The following is a 12,284-nucleotide window of genomic DNA, read 5'->3' as shown; positions in this document are numbered from 1 at the left end:
CGCTGTTCCTGCTGTCCGATGGTGGAGGGCCCGCCAGCCCATGCCCTCAGCCCTGCAGTGAAGCACACAGTGGGGAGCCCAGGGCCCCCCAGCTCTTCCTAATGCAGGCTCCCACACCCAGGACCCAGAGAAGGGCACCGTGTCCCTCTGCGTAGAGGCTCCCAAGTCCACCCACCCCTGTGGTGAGGGGCTTGCGCTCCATTGTCTCTCTGGCACTCAGGCCTGGGCTCCCACCGTGGCCTCAGCCACACCAGGGCCACGGAGCGACTGCAGGTGGCCCACAGCCATGGAAGCCAGAGCCTGAGGACAGCCCGGACTGACAGCGTGGACAGCCCTGTGGGCTGGGCAGCCACGGAGCCACGTGGACTTGGGGTTTTCCAGCTCCTTCGGAGGGGATGCACTCAGCCGGAATTTCAGAAACTGGATGCTTTTCTTTCAGCCTTTTGGAGTTTTTTTTCTGAGTTGTACAGGAAGGGAAGTGAGCCGTAAAGCCCAGGAGAAGAGTGCACCCTGCTGGTTGCACGTGGGCCAGAGGCGCCCCGGGAGACCCCCGGCAGAGGCGGCTGCAGATCCGGGCTGCCGTCCAGCAGCAGAGAGCGTGTGCGATGAGAAATGGGGTGCTCTGAGCAGCTCCTCCCCCTGAGCCCAGACCGCTCCCAGGACTGAGTGTAGCAGCACGGCAATCAGACCAGCCACGGCCTTGGCCTTGGTCCCTGGAGTCAGCCCTGGGGACAGCCCGGCTCTCCCGGCGAGCTGGGACCAGGGAGACGGCCAGGTGGTGCGCTGGGACCCTCGCCACCCACGGCTCCGGGGGACGGGGTGGGGCTACTCTGTCCCAAACCCTTTCAGCCAGGACTTCTGAGGACAGACTAGAACATGCCCAGAGCAAGGGTGCAGGACCGTGAAAGGCCTCCCGTGCGGCGGGCTCCCCGCCCCCGGTGCTCCTGCTCTGCGCACGGGCCGAGGACCAAACCCAGAACAATGTCTGAGGCCACCGACCAGCGCACTTGGTCAGAGATGCCCGGTCTCTGAGGGTCCCTCTCAAGCAAGAACGTGGAGGTCTGGCGAGGGGGGCGCATGCCCTGGAGCCCTGCCTGCGCTCTGCTGGTCTTCCGTGACTGTGGCTCACCCTGCAGGATGCTCCTGGCACCCCAAATGGGTGAAGACCTAGAGCTGGGGTGGCTCGGTGTAAAGCGCGGGTTTCCTGAAAGCGGACAGCGGTATAATCCAAATCCTGAATCCAGGAGGATCTGTGAGAAGCACCACGGCCGCGAGGAGGACGGAAGGCCCGCGGAGGTCTGCGCCTTGACCCTCAGGCAGAACTCGGAGGCCCCCGCAGCTACCCCCTCCCCCGGGCCCCGGGCCGCGAGCTGGCGGTGGGGGTAGGCCCGCGCCCCGGAGGGGAAAGCGTGTTAGGGCGTCTGGGGTGGCAGGAGGCCCCCATGAAAAGCGCTCTTGGGGCCGGGAGGACGTCCTCTCAGCCGCTGTGGCCACCGGCCTGCAGGAGACACTCTGTGCTGACCTTGGCCCGCTGGGCGCCCCCAGGGGTCACACGCTGTGTGCGGTGGTGCCTCCTCCCAGAGGCCTGCCCTGGCCGCCTTCCCGAGTGGCCCCTCGTGGTCACCGCAAGCTCTGCCCCCCTCCCCCATCCCTGCTCCTTCCGAGCCCGCTCAGAACCGTGTGGTGGGTCCCTCCTCCACCTCCCCAGCCAACAGCAGGTCCAGGAGGGCCGTGCGCCCGGCCCCCGCTACATGCCTGGCCCCAAGAGTGCGCACCAACGGAAGGCCGGGAGCCATCTGGACATGGACAGGGAAGTCACAGGTCGGGGCCGGGGCCTATCCCAGGACCCCCAGGCCCTGCTGGTGACCCGGCCGCCTGTGGGGAGTGTCAGCCATCCCTTCCTCCCACACATATTTTGGGGGTGGCCCCTGTGCTCCAGGCCCCAGGGCACATGGCGGAGGATGCTGACAGTGGGGAGGCCCACAGTGGCCCCTCTGGAGAGGTGACTTCATGCAGAGACCAGAGTCTTAAAGGGGAAACCCTGCCAAGAGGGGCTGCACCCCCGTCGTCCCACCTCATCCTCCTTTCCCTGTGCGGGAAGAGAATCATTCATGTTGCAGAGGGACATGAAGGCCCAGAGATGTGCAGGAGACTACCCAAAGTCACACAGCAAATCAGGGACAGAGGTGGGGGTGAAGGAGCTGGGGAACTGTTCTTGGGACTGAATCCATTTCCACAGAGCTGTAGAGAAAGGAGAGGGAGAGGGAGAATGGGAAGGGGGTGCTTCCCATGGCTCTGCAAGTCTTGGGGGGACTCTCAGGGCGGCAGGGCTGTCACTCACGTGCCCTCACACCAGGGGAGGGCTGAGGTGGCCCATCAGGGCACAGTAACCCTGCGCCATGGGACTGGTGCAGCGTTGGAAACAGGAATCAGAGGCCTCGCTGAGACCATGCACAGTGGCCTAGTCAGGGAGGTGTGGGGTCCAGTCTTCCCTGCTATGTGGAGGAGGTTGTGCACAGAAGGAAACCAACCCAGCGAGGGCAGTCGAGCCAGGATAGAGTGAGACTGAGACACACAGGCAGACAGAGACCAAGAGTTTGGCTGGTCGCTGGATCCAACCTTGCCTGAAGCAGGTGCTTCATGGCATTTCCTGATTACTGGAACAAACTCACCTTGGGACTTTGCATTTCTCCTACTTCCAATTGTGGTCCCGACCAATTCCAAAGTGTGTGCTCACATGCGTACCCGGGTACCCAGGGCACCTGTGCGTGCAGTTTGGGGACTTCTGTGAACACAAGGCACCTGCAACATGGTCCAGCCATGCCCTGCATCATGTCTTTGCTCCTGAGGTGTCCAGGCGCTCTCGGGCAGCTCTGGGCCAGGGCTGCTGCATGTCAGCATGGGCTCCAGCCTGGGCCACCCTCTGCTGGCTGGACACTTCTGGGCCCCTGTCCAGCTGCTGCTCAAGGATGCCCCCTTCAGGCTGGGGAGATGGGTGCCAATATCTCATGGCCCACCAGCCCCAACTCCTGTTCTGCAGCCTTGAGTCCACCTTTCACACTGCGGCTACAGCTATGTCCTCCTCTGTGTCCTGGCTTTAACGCCACCTCTTCTAGGAAGAACTTCTCTGACTGCCCAGGCAGGCGTGCTGCCCTGTTCAGACAGCACAGTCTCTCTGGGAATGGCCTGCCTAGGTGGGGCAGGAGTGGTCAGAAAGTTCCATTTCCCCAAGGCCCAACATCCCATCCTCTAGAGCCTCTCTTGGGCCTCGGCCTCAGTGCAATCCACTCTCTGAGTTGGGAGAAAGATGCCACCAGCCTTGGGAAGAACTGCCTGGGCTTTCAGGCATGGCTATGGTGCTCTGAGCCCTGGGAGTGAAGTTCGCTGAGCCTCCCAAGCTCTCTGCCTTGAGAGCCACAAGTGGGGTGGTGGGAGGAGGTGAGGGGAGCAGAGCCAGACACCCTGGTGGAGTCCCAAGAAGGCCCAGTCCACAGAACTGCCTACTTCCCAGCGAGAAGCAAGACAAGGGGCAAAACGGATGTGACCCCCAAATAGCCGGTCTGTTCCTGGTCAAGGCTTCCTCAGAGGAGGGAGCTTCCTGACAGCCCAACAGGCAGACAAGGTCAAACTCCAGGGCCAGGGAGACCCCTTCCCCATCCCAGGCAGGGCTGGCTCCGCCGTACTCCTGAGAGAAGGTGCCCGCACCTCACTGGGCCGAAGGGTGGCAAAGCTGGTCTGCTCCCTCCCTATTCCCACTCAGAGAAGTCCTGCCCCTTCCCAGTGGCAGGTCCCATCCTCCTTGGATGAAATATCGGCTGTGGGGGAGACCCAAAGACCAGTCAGAGTGAAGGGTCTAATCCCAGGGGTCTGCAGGGGAGAGGTGGGGATAGAGGAGAGGGCAGGGTGGCCAGGAGGGAGGAAGGCGCCAGGGAGCCCCAAGGCTAAGTCGTTCCCCTCCTACGGGTAGTACCCACAATCCTCCACCTCCACACCCATGTCCATCACCTGCCCTCCATCCCCCGTTCCATAGTCACTCTCCCCTCACCAGCTCGTCCTGGACCCCGTGGCCCACCCTCCACTCCTCCCCTTGCCATCACCCATAACCAAGAAGGTGCCATCTGCCCGACTCCGTCATCCACAGGTCACCCTATCCCCTGATAATCAATTCACCACCCGCCCCACCTGTAACCCACTGTCCATCATCCAGTTTACTGTGCCCAGTCTGTCCACCCACCCACCTACCCTTTACCATCCCATCCCCCACAAATCCATCCTCCCCCACTCACCACCATCCATCCCAGCCCCATGCCTCCAACACCCCCTACACAGTTGGTCCACCTGTCCATCCATCCATCCATTGATCCAGCCATGCTCTCATCCACCCATCAGCCAGCCCTCTAGTAACCTGCTCCTCAGTCCACCTAAATCTTGTTCATCCACTCATCCACCGTTCAATCCCATCCACCAGCCATTCATCAGCCAGAATCCACCACCTTTTCTCACCCACCATTCATTGCAACAAACTCTATCCAACATCTATAATTTATATCTCACCCATCACCCACCATTTTTTGTCTACCCTCCATGCTTTCCATCCTTCTTCCCCACCCGAACACTACCCACCATCCATTGGCACCCCCTTCCACAATTCACTCTCCTCCATCCCTCCATCCACCACCCGTCACTCCCCATCACCCTTGCAACATCTACCCAATCTCACACTACTCATCCTCCATCCACATCCCTCAATCCGTGTGCATTCATGTGTTCACTCACCATCCCCCAAACTTCTGTTCCTCCTCCACTGCTAACCAGTGCACGCACCCTCCACCACTCACTCACCAGGCGCCCACTACCAGCCATTCCCCGTGGGTCCATAGGCGCTTGCCCCGCTCCACCCATCTGCCACCATCCACGGTGCGTCCAGGCAGGGAGGCAGGAGGGCCCTGCTTGGAAGGGTGGGCACCCAGCCCCAGGAGGTGGGCAGAGAAGGTGCCGCGCCAGCCGCACAGGGTCAGAGACAGCAGGGAAACCGCAGGTTGCTTACCAACCCCCCCAACACACCCTTGTCCCGGAGCAGGGGTGTCGTGACAAGCTCCTCCTCCCGGGCACCCAAGGTCCTCAGGTCCTGGAGGGCTGAGTGTGGGGGAGGGAGCGAGTCCGACCGGCGCCTCGAGGGGCCCGGGGGTAAATGTGTAACCGCCCCGGCCCGCCCCGCCCGGTCAGGAGGGCCCCGCGGGGCAAAGTCTCCGGGCGGCGACGCGGGAGCGCGGCGGGATGGGCGCTCTGGGCCGGGTCCTGCTGTGGCTGCAGCTGTGCGGTAAGCGGGGGGCCCCCCACCCCGCCGAGGGCCTCGGCTCGCCCGGGGGGGGGGGCGGCGGCAGCTGGAGAGGCTCCCTGGCCTTGGGGAGGCGAGGCCCCCGGCCAGAGTCCACCCGCCCCCCGGGGTTCGGCCCTGCCCTCGGGCGTCGGTGTGCGCGATGCGCGCGGCCCCAGTTCCTGCCCACAGCAGCGACTGCGCGCAGGAATGTGCGGGCCCCGCAGCCTGACTCAGTTTCCCCGTCCCCGAGGGCGCGCTGACCCTCCCCCTTCGCACCCCAGCCGGCGCGTGTCCTCGGTGTACGCCCCCAGGCCCGCGTCCCTGTCCCCCTCTCTTAAGGCCCTCGCGGTCCCCCAGGACACAACTCCCAATCAGAGCCCGCCCCCCAGCCCCTTCTACTTGGCAGAGGCCTCCGCTACCCTTCACCTCGGGCCGTCGGTTGTCACTGTCCTTGCCCGGCCGCGCGCTCTGCTCCAGCGACGGGCAAAGGGAGGGGCGGGGCGGGGCGAGGAGGCGATCTTGGCGGGCGTCCTAGAGGGGGCACATAGGAGCGGGCTCCGCAGATCCAGTAGGAGTTCGTCAGCACTGAGGCGGGCTCCCGCAGGGTCTGGGCCGCCCTGGCGACCCCATCTGCGGCCAACCTTCCTTCCGCCTGTGCGTGGGGGCGTCTGAGCGGGAAGCACTCAGTTATCCCCATCCCCAGCGCTGACCCGGGCCGCCTACAAACTCTGGGTCCCCAACACCGACTTCGAACCCGCCACCAACTGGAGCCAGAACCGGACCCCGTGTGCGGGCGCCGCCGTGGAGTTCCCCACAAACAAGGTGCCTTCTTCTTTTTTTTTTTTTTTAAGATTTTTAAAATTTATTTATCTGAGAGAGAGAATGGGAGACAGAGAGCATGAGAGAGGGAGGATCAGAGGGAGAAGCAGACTCCCTGCCGAGCAGGGAGTCCGATGCAGGACTCGATCCCGGGACTCCAGAATCATGACCTGAGCTGAAGGCAGTCGCTTAACCAACTGAGCCACCCAGGCGCCCCCAAGGTGCCTTCTCCCCACCCCCGGGGGGGGGGGCTCAGGATGGGGACTCGCGTGGCCAGGGGTCGGGGAGAGGCAAAGGGTGTCCGCTCGCCAACACCACTTCTTCCTGCAGATGGTGTCAGTCCTGGTGCGAGAGGGTCACAGCATCTCGGACATGGTGAGGGGGGCTGTGGCTGAGACCGGGGATGGAGGGGGGCTGGTGGTCCCGCCTGGTCCTCTGGAAGCACCTTTCTTGCCTTGAGATCAGCCCCCACCCACATGGGAAACCATGCAGGCCTTGGGCCTTTGTCCTCTGGAGGGGCTTCTGGGAGGTTGGGGGACCCATATGGGAGGGCAGACTCTGGTCCTGTGGTCCCAGCTCAGGCTGTGCCCCAGCCTTGGAAAGGGGTTCAGAGGGCGCCTCCTGTCCCCAGTGCCCTCTGCTTCTGGCCTCCAGCCCGCAGTAGTCTGTCTTCTCTAAGGTTCTCTCCAGGAAACACCCTTCCCCCACCCTTCTCCCCAAAGCCTTTCCCTGTCTGGTACCTAAACCCCCCCATCAGAAATCTCGGGGGTCTTTCTCTCAAACTGCTTCGCAGGACGCTAGTGTTCCAGAGAATGGTGGGAATTAGGAGGGAAAGAGAGGTTCCATGACCAATAAATTTGGGAGAAGCCACCTACTTGTCTGGAGCTTTCGGGATGTGTTAAGGGCTCTGATGTGGCCTGGGAGAAAGACTTCCGCTGTTTGTTAAAGGGCAGGGTTGGCAAGCTACGTACTGGCCAAATGCAGCCGCATGGCCGGAGCTAAGAATGGTTTTGAAATATTTAAATGGTTGGGGGGGAAAAGCCAAAAGATGAACACTTTTGTGGCACGGGAAATATGGAATTCAATAAATAGAGTTTTATTAGCACACAGCCCCGCGCATTTGGTCGCTAACATCTATGGCCCGCGTCACACCACAAGGCAGAGTTGAGTGGCCATGAGGGAGTCTTGTGTCGCCCTCAAAGCTCAACGTATTTACTGACTGGCCCTTTGCAGAAAGGGTCCCGGCTCCCCGATTTAAAGTGTCATTTCCTGGGACCCGGGAATCTCAGGGTCCCCTCCTAGTTAAGCACCTCCACAGCCCCCGCTGTCCTCTGGGTTGATCATTGTCCTGTCAACAGCAGACTGGCCAGCAAGGTGGGACTGATGTGAGGGTTGCTGGCTCTGAGTGAGGGTGGAGTTGGTGGGGGGCGTGCTCTGGGTGTGGGTGCCAGGGCTGGGGCCGTCATCTAGAGGCCACTGGATTTTGTGTGGAAAGGTGAGTTGGGGGAGGCATCTGGTAGCCCCGGCCCCACCCAATCTCTTGCCCAGATGCAGGATCTGGGGACCCCAGGCCTTATTTCCACTCCCTGAGATGTGTTGGTTAATGGATGGTTTCCAAAAGCCGCATTGGCGGTGGGACCCGGCCACTCATGGGGCAGGACAAATCAGTGCAAGGGACCCCTACCCCTACCTGTGAGCCAGAGCTGTCCCTGCCTGGGCAGGGGGCATCGGGCAGAGACTGGTGGTCCCTGGTCCTGGCAGATCCGGGGTCGGGATGCCCTTTTCCATCTGTCCAACCCAAAGACTAAGGTGCGGAAGGGGGCAGCAGCAGGTGAAGGATCAAGGGGAGGCATGGGAGGGCAGATGGGCCCAGAGCCCACTCCCCCTGCCCGTGCCTAACTGTGGCGACCAGGCAGGCAGCAGCCGGGAGCAGGAAGAGGGGCATCCAGAGCAGGTGCGGGACCCTCGGGGTGGGGGCCTGGGGCCTGGGGCCCTTCTCTGCTGACTTAGTTATTTTCATGATCTCCTTTGGAAGAGCTTGAGGATCTTAAAAGAGACATTCATTCATTCATTCATCGCCTGACAGGTTCCTCTCTCTGGCCCTTCTTTCTATCCCCAGCTGTCCAAATGGCAGTACCAACTCCTTTCCCGGGGGCCTGTGGGGCACCCCCTCACCTCCCCAGCCTCTCCTCCTGCACTGGGGGGCTTCCCCCCAATCTCCCACCCCTGCTGGAAGACCCAGGTGGGAACTGTCCAGGGGCCCGGGAACAGACTGAATGGGCCCAGAGCTGCCCCAGACCGCCTCCCAGCCTCGCTGCACGGAGGGCCCTCCTCCACGAGCCCCTGTGCTCAGCATTATCTGGCTGCCCAGATGTAGCCCTAGTGAAAGGTGCAACCACAGCTGTGTTTTAATTCACACATCTCAGGTTTAGAGCTTCCCCCTCTGGGATTTTCCCCTTCCTGAACCCCCTCTCCCCTCCCATTTCTATTCACCCAGTTTTCTTGGTCTGGAATGGAATCTCATATTTTCTATCCATCGATCCATGGTTGGTTTGAGAGACTGCAAGTGTCTTCTCACTGTGAACTTTTTGCGTGTGGTGCCCTTCGCCGAACAGCTGCCCTCCTAATCTATGCTGCAAAATCGGCTGCCTTATACGGGTGTTCGTGGCGTTTTAGGAATCTCTTTGCTGCTGCTGAGTCTCAGCCATAGCCGAGCACATGTGTAATAAGTGATTACGTCGCAGTTCCGCCATCAGGGGCCCACGCTTGAGTGGGGCACTAGCTAGGCAGCCGGCTCTATTCTTCTCCTTAGAATAAGCCCAGTTTCTGACCTCTTCCCCCGGGCCACCAGCCTCGCCCCTTGGCTGTGCCTCAGCCGCCCTGGGTGCAGGGCGCTCTGAGTTCTCCCCTGTCCCTTTGCCTGTTCCCGCCGGCACCGCGCAGTCCTCACGCTGTGGCTCTGTGGGTGGGCTTAATGCCCACTGGGGCAACTCTCCCGGCCACTCTTCCGCCACAGGGCCAACTAGGTCTCTGTGGATCGGATTGTTGCAGAGAAACTGGAGGGTAGGTTTATCGGGTAACAACAGCCACAACAAAACCCTGGAATTTTGTTTGGGAATGAACACCCGCTTTCTATCATCAGGCCATGAATTTCTCTGCAAATGTTTCGTATCATCCATCATAAAACTCGATACTAGAGGTCCCCATAGAGGTCTTGTATAGATCGGTCCATTCATGAACACTTTGTAATGTGGTTTCTCTTGTGAACGGTACTCTATTTTTAAAAATTACACGTCTAGTGGTTTATTTTTATGAATGACGAGAGTTGCTCCACTTTCTTCCAGTCCTGACTCCTTTTATTTCTTTTTCTTTCCAAATAGCATTGTCCAGGGGGCGCCTGGGTGGAGTAGTTGGTTAAGCGTCTGTCTCTTAGTTTCTGCTAAAGTCGTCATCTCAGGATCGTGGGATCAAGCCCTGTGTCAGGCTCCATGCCCAGTGGGGAGTCTGCTTGGGATTCTCTCTCCCCCCAACTCTCTCTCAATAAAATAAATAAATGAATCTTTAAAAAAAAATAACATTGTCCAGGACCCCTCCCCCTAGGTTAAACAAAAGTGACAAAAGCAGGCATCCGTGTCTTGTTCCAATGTGAAAGAGAAGGTATGTCACGTTTCTCCATTGAGTGTAATGTTTGCTGTAGGGTTTTGGTACGTAAACTTTATTGAATTGTGGAAATTCTATTACTAGCTTGCTAGCAGCTTCTTAAAAAATCATAAATAAGTTTGTTGGTGTTTTTTGTTGTTGTTGTTATTGTTTTTTTTACATCAAGTGAGATACGATTGCCCCCTCCTTCCTTTGAGCCTGTTAATGAGGTTTTCTGAGTTTGAACTGTCATAGTGAGACTAATGTCCTCCTGGCACCTTCCTGTAGATGCAGGTCAGAGCATGCCCCTTCTGCAAGACACCTGACTTCCCTCTGCCCTAATACACCGATTTTGTTGGCTTAAGACTCCTCACTGCCATTAGCTGGGACACCATCATACATACTACTGGGAAGTGGGGATGGGAGCAGTCCTGGGACAGGAACCCCATGATCACCATGCATTTTTAAAATATTGTAATGGATCTAGTCACTAATATATACTTTTAAAGATTTATTTCTTTATTTTAGAGAGAGCACATGAGTGGGAGGGGCAGAGGGAGAGGGAGATCCCAAGCAGACTCCCCACTGAGCGTGGAGCCCGGTGCAGGGCTCGATCTGACGACCCCGAGATCATGACCTGAGCCAAAACCAAGATTCGGACACTCAACCGACTGCACCACCCAGGTGCCCCTAGCTGGCTGATATTTTATTTGGGATTTTTTTTTTTTTTTTTTTTTTTGCATCTACGTTTATAAGTAGAACGAACCTACAATTTTTCTTCATCTGGTTTTGGAATCAAGATCAACACAGACCTCATGAAATGGCCCGGGGAATTTTCACTCTTTTTTTCTGTTTCGCAGAACAACTTCTGTAAGAAGAAATCAGTTGTTCCTTGAGAGTGTAGTGTACTTCACGTGTAAAAATAAGGGTGCTGGAAAGCGACTGGCATTTTAATTTCTTTAACGTTTGCTGGTCTATGCAAATTCTCTATTGCTTCTTGTGTCGATTTTGACATTTTGGATTTTTCTAGAAATTTCACCCAGGTTCTCACCCAGGTTTTCAAGTCTGGCAGTCCTTTTTATTTTCTTAAGCTTTTCAGTGTCCGTGTCTTTCCACAAACAAGACCTTTTGATGTGTTTCTTTCCCATTTCTTTCCTTCTTCCTCCAACCAAGCATGTTTTCAGGGCAGGTCTCTGCTGCGGTCTGAAGTCTTTTCCTGATGCTCCTGCATTTGAATGGAGCTTTGGCTGGATATAAAATTCTAGATGGAAACTTCTTTTCCTTTAATACATAAAATATCATTACATTGTCTTTTTGCATCCATTGTTGTTGCTCAGAAACCTGACCTCTGAGTTTTTTTGTGTTCCTGGGTGATCTGTTCTTTGTCTCTGAAGCTTTTAGAATGTTCTCTGTGTCACTGACGTTCCTAAACACACTGCTGCGTGCCTGGGTGTGATTTTCTTGCTTCCCATGCCACATGATGCCTTTCCATCAGAGGTTTCTCAGCTTTCTTCAAATCTGGAAAATGCATCCTCCTTGCTTCTTCAAATATCCCCCCCCCCCCACGTTTGTATCTGCAGTTTGGCCCCGTGCTGTCAATCCTCCCTCCTCTCGTGGGGGCTCCACCTTCTCCTGCTCTGCCCTGCAGTCCCTCCGCAGGGACACCCCAGGCGCTGGGGCTTCTCCAGCTGGACCTTCTCCAGCTGGACCAGTCCGCATGTTTATCTCGCCTAGTGTGCTCTTCCTTTCAATTATTCTGTGTTCTGTAATTTATATCCCCCTCTTTGGTTCTTTTTATTATTAAGTTTTAATTTTAATTCCAGTATAGTTAACATTCAGTGTTATATTACTTTCGGGCACAGTGTAGTGGCTCAACCCCCTTTGGTTCTTTTCCAAAAACGAGGTCTTGTTCAGGCCTCGCACTGCGACGCCTTCCCCCGTTCCTGAGGCGCACCCGTCCGTCTCCAGGGCTCACTCCCGGGGCCTGTCGGCGGGGCTGCCTCTTGTCACAGTGCTGCTCCCTGCCACCTCCCCCCTCGCCCTCGCACAGTTCAGGGCTGCCTTCACACTCCCCCGCGGCTTGGGTTCCTGTCTCGCACAGGTCCTCGGGGGTGATGGGAGAGGGCAATGCCCCTAGTGCCACCCTGCCGCAAACTCTTCACGCCCCCAGGTCTCAGGCTGGGTTTGGCTCCTTGGCCTGCAGTCCCGCTCCCTGCGGCTTCTCTGACCCTCAGCCAGGGCCAGGCGCCCGCAGCCCCTGACCTCCCGTCCCCGGGCCCGCGGGGGCGGGGGAGGGACCCTGTGGCACCTTGGACCACCGCGAGGCGTCGCCTCCGCCCGTGCTTCCTGCAGCTCCTGCCGCGGGACGGGGAATTCGTCCTGGCCTCGGGGGCCGGCTTCAGCGCCCCGGACGCCAGCAGGGACCCGGGCTGTGGCACAGGTGAGGGGCTCGGGGGCGGGGGCGGGGCGGGGCCTGTCCGGGGGCGGGTCGCGGAGGAAGGGCGGG

At 58.5% G+C, this 12,284-nt stretch overlaps 1 protein-coding gene across 1 annotated transcript in view; it reads left to right on the top strand.

Moving 5' to 3' along the window:
- The first annotated feature begins 5,277 nt into the window (after nt 1-5,277).
- The window catches only part of AMN (amnion associated transmembrane protein), a 9,322-nt gene continuing 2,315 nt past the window's right edge, over nt 5,278-12,284 (top strand). The window contains exons 1-4 of the mRNA XM_034992746.1: nt 5,278-5,320; nt 6,024-6,142; nt 6,470-6,514; nt 12,131-12,218. Of these exons, the coding sequence (XP_034848637.1) occupies nt 5,278-5,320; nt 6,024-6,142; nt 6,470-6,514; nt 12,131-12,218 (295 nt within the window). The remainder of the gene's footprint in view (nt 5,321-6,023; nt 6,143-6,469; nt 6,515-12,130; nt 12,219-12,284) is intronic.

This window comes from Mirounga leonina, unplaced genomic scaffold (assembly GCF_011800145.1).
Source record: "Mirounga leonina isolate KUSES-001 unplaced genomic scaffold, KU_Mleo_1.0 Mir_82, whole genome shotgun sequence".
NCBI lineage: Eukaryota > Metazoa > Chordata > Mammalia > Carnivora > Phocidae > Mirounga > Mirounga leonina.
This window is presented reverse-complemented; position numbering and strand designations above follow the sequence as displayed.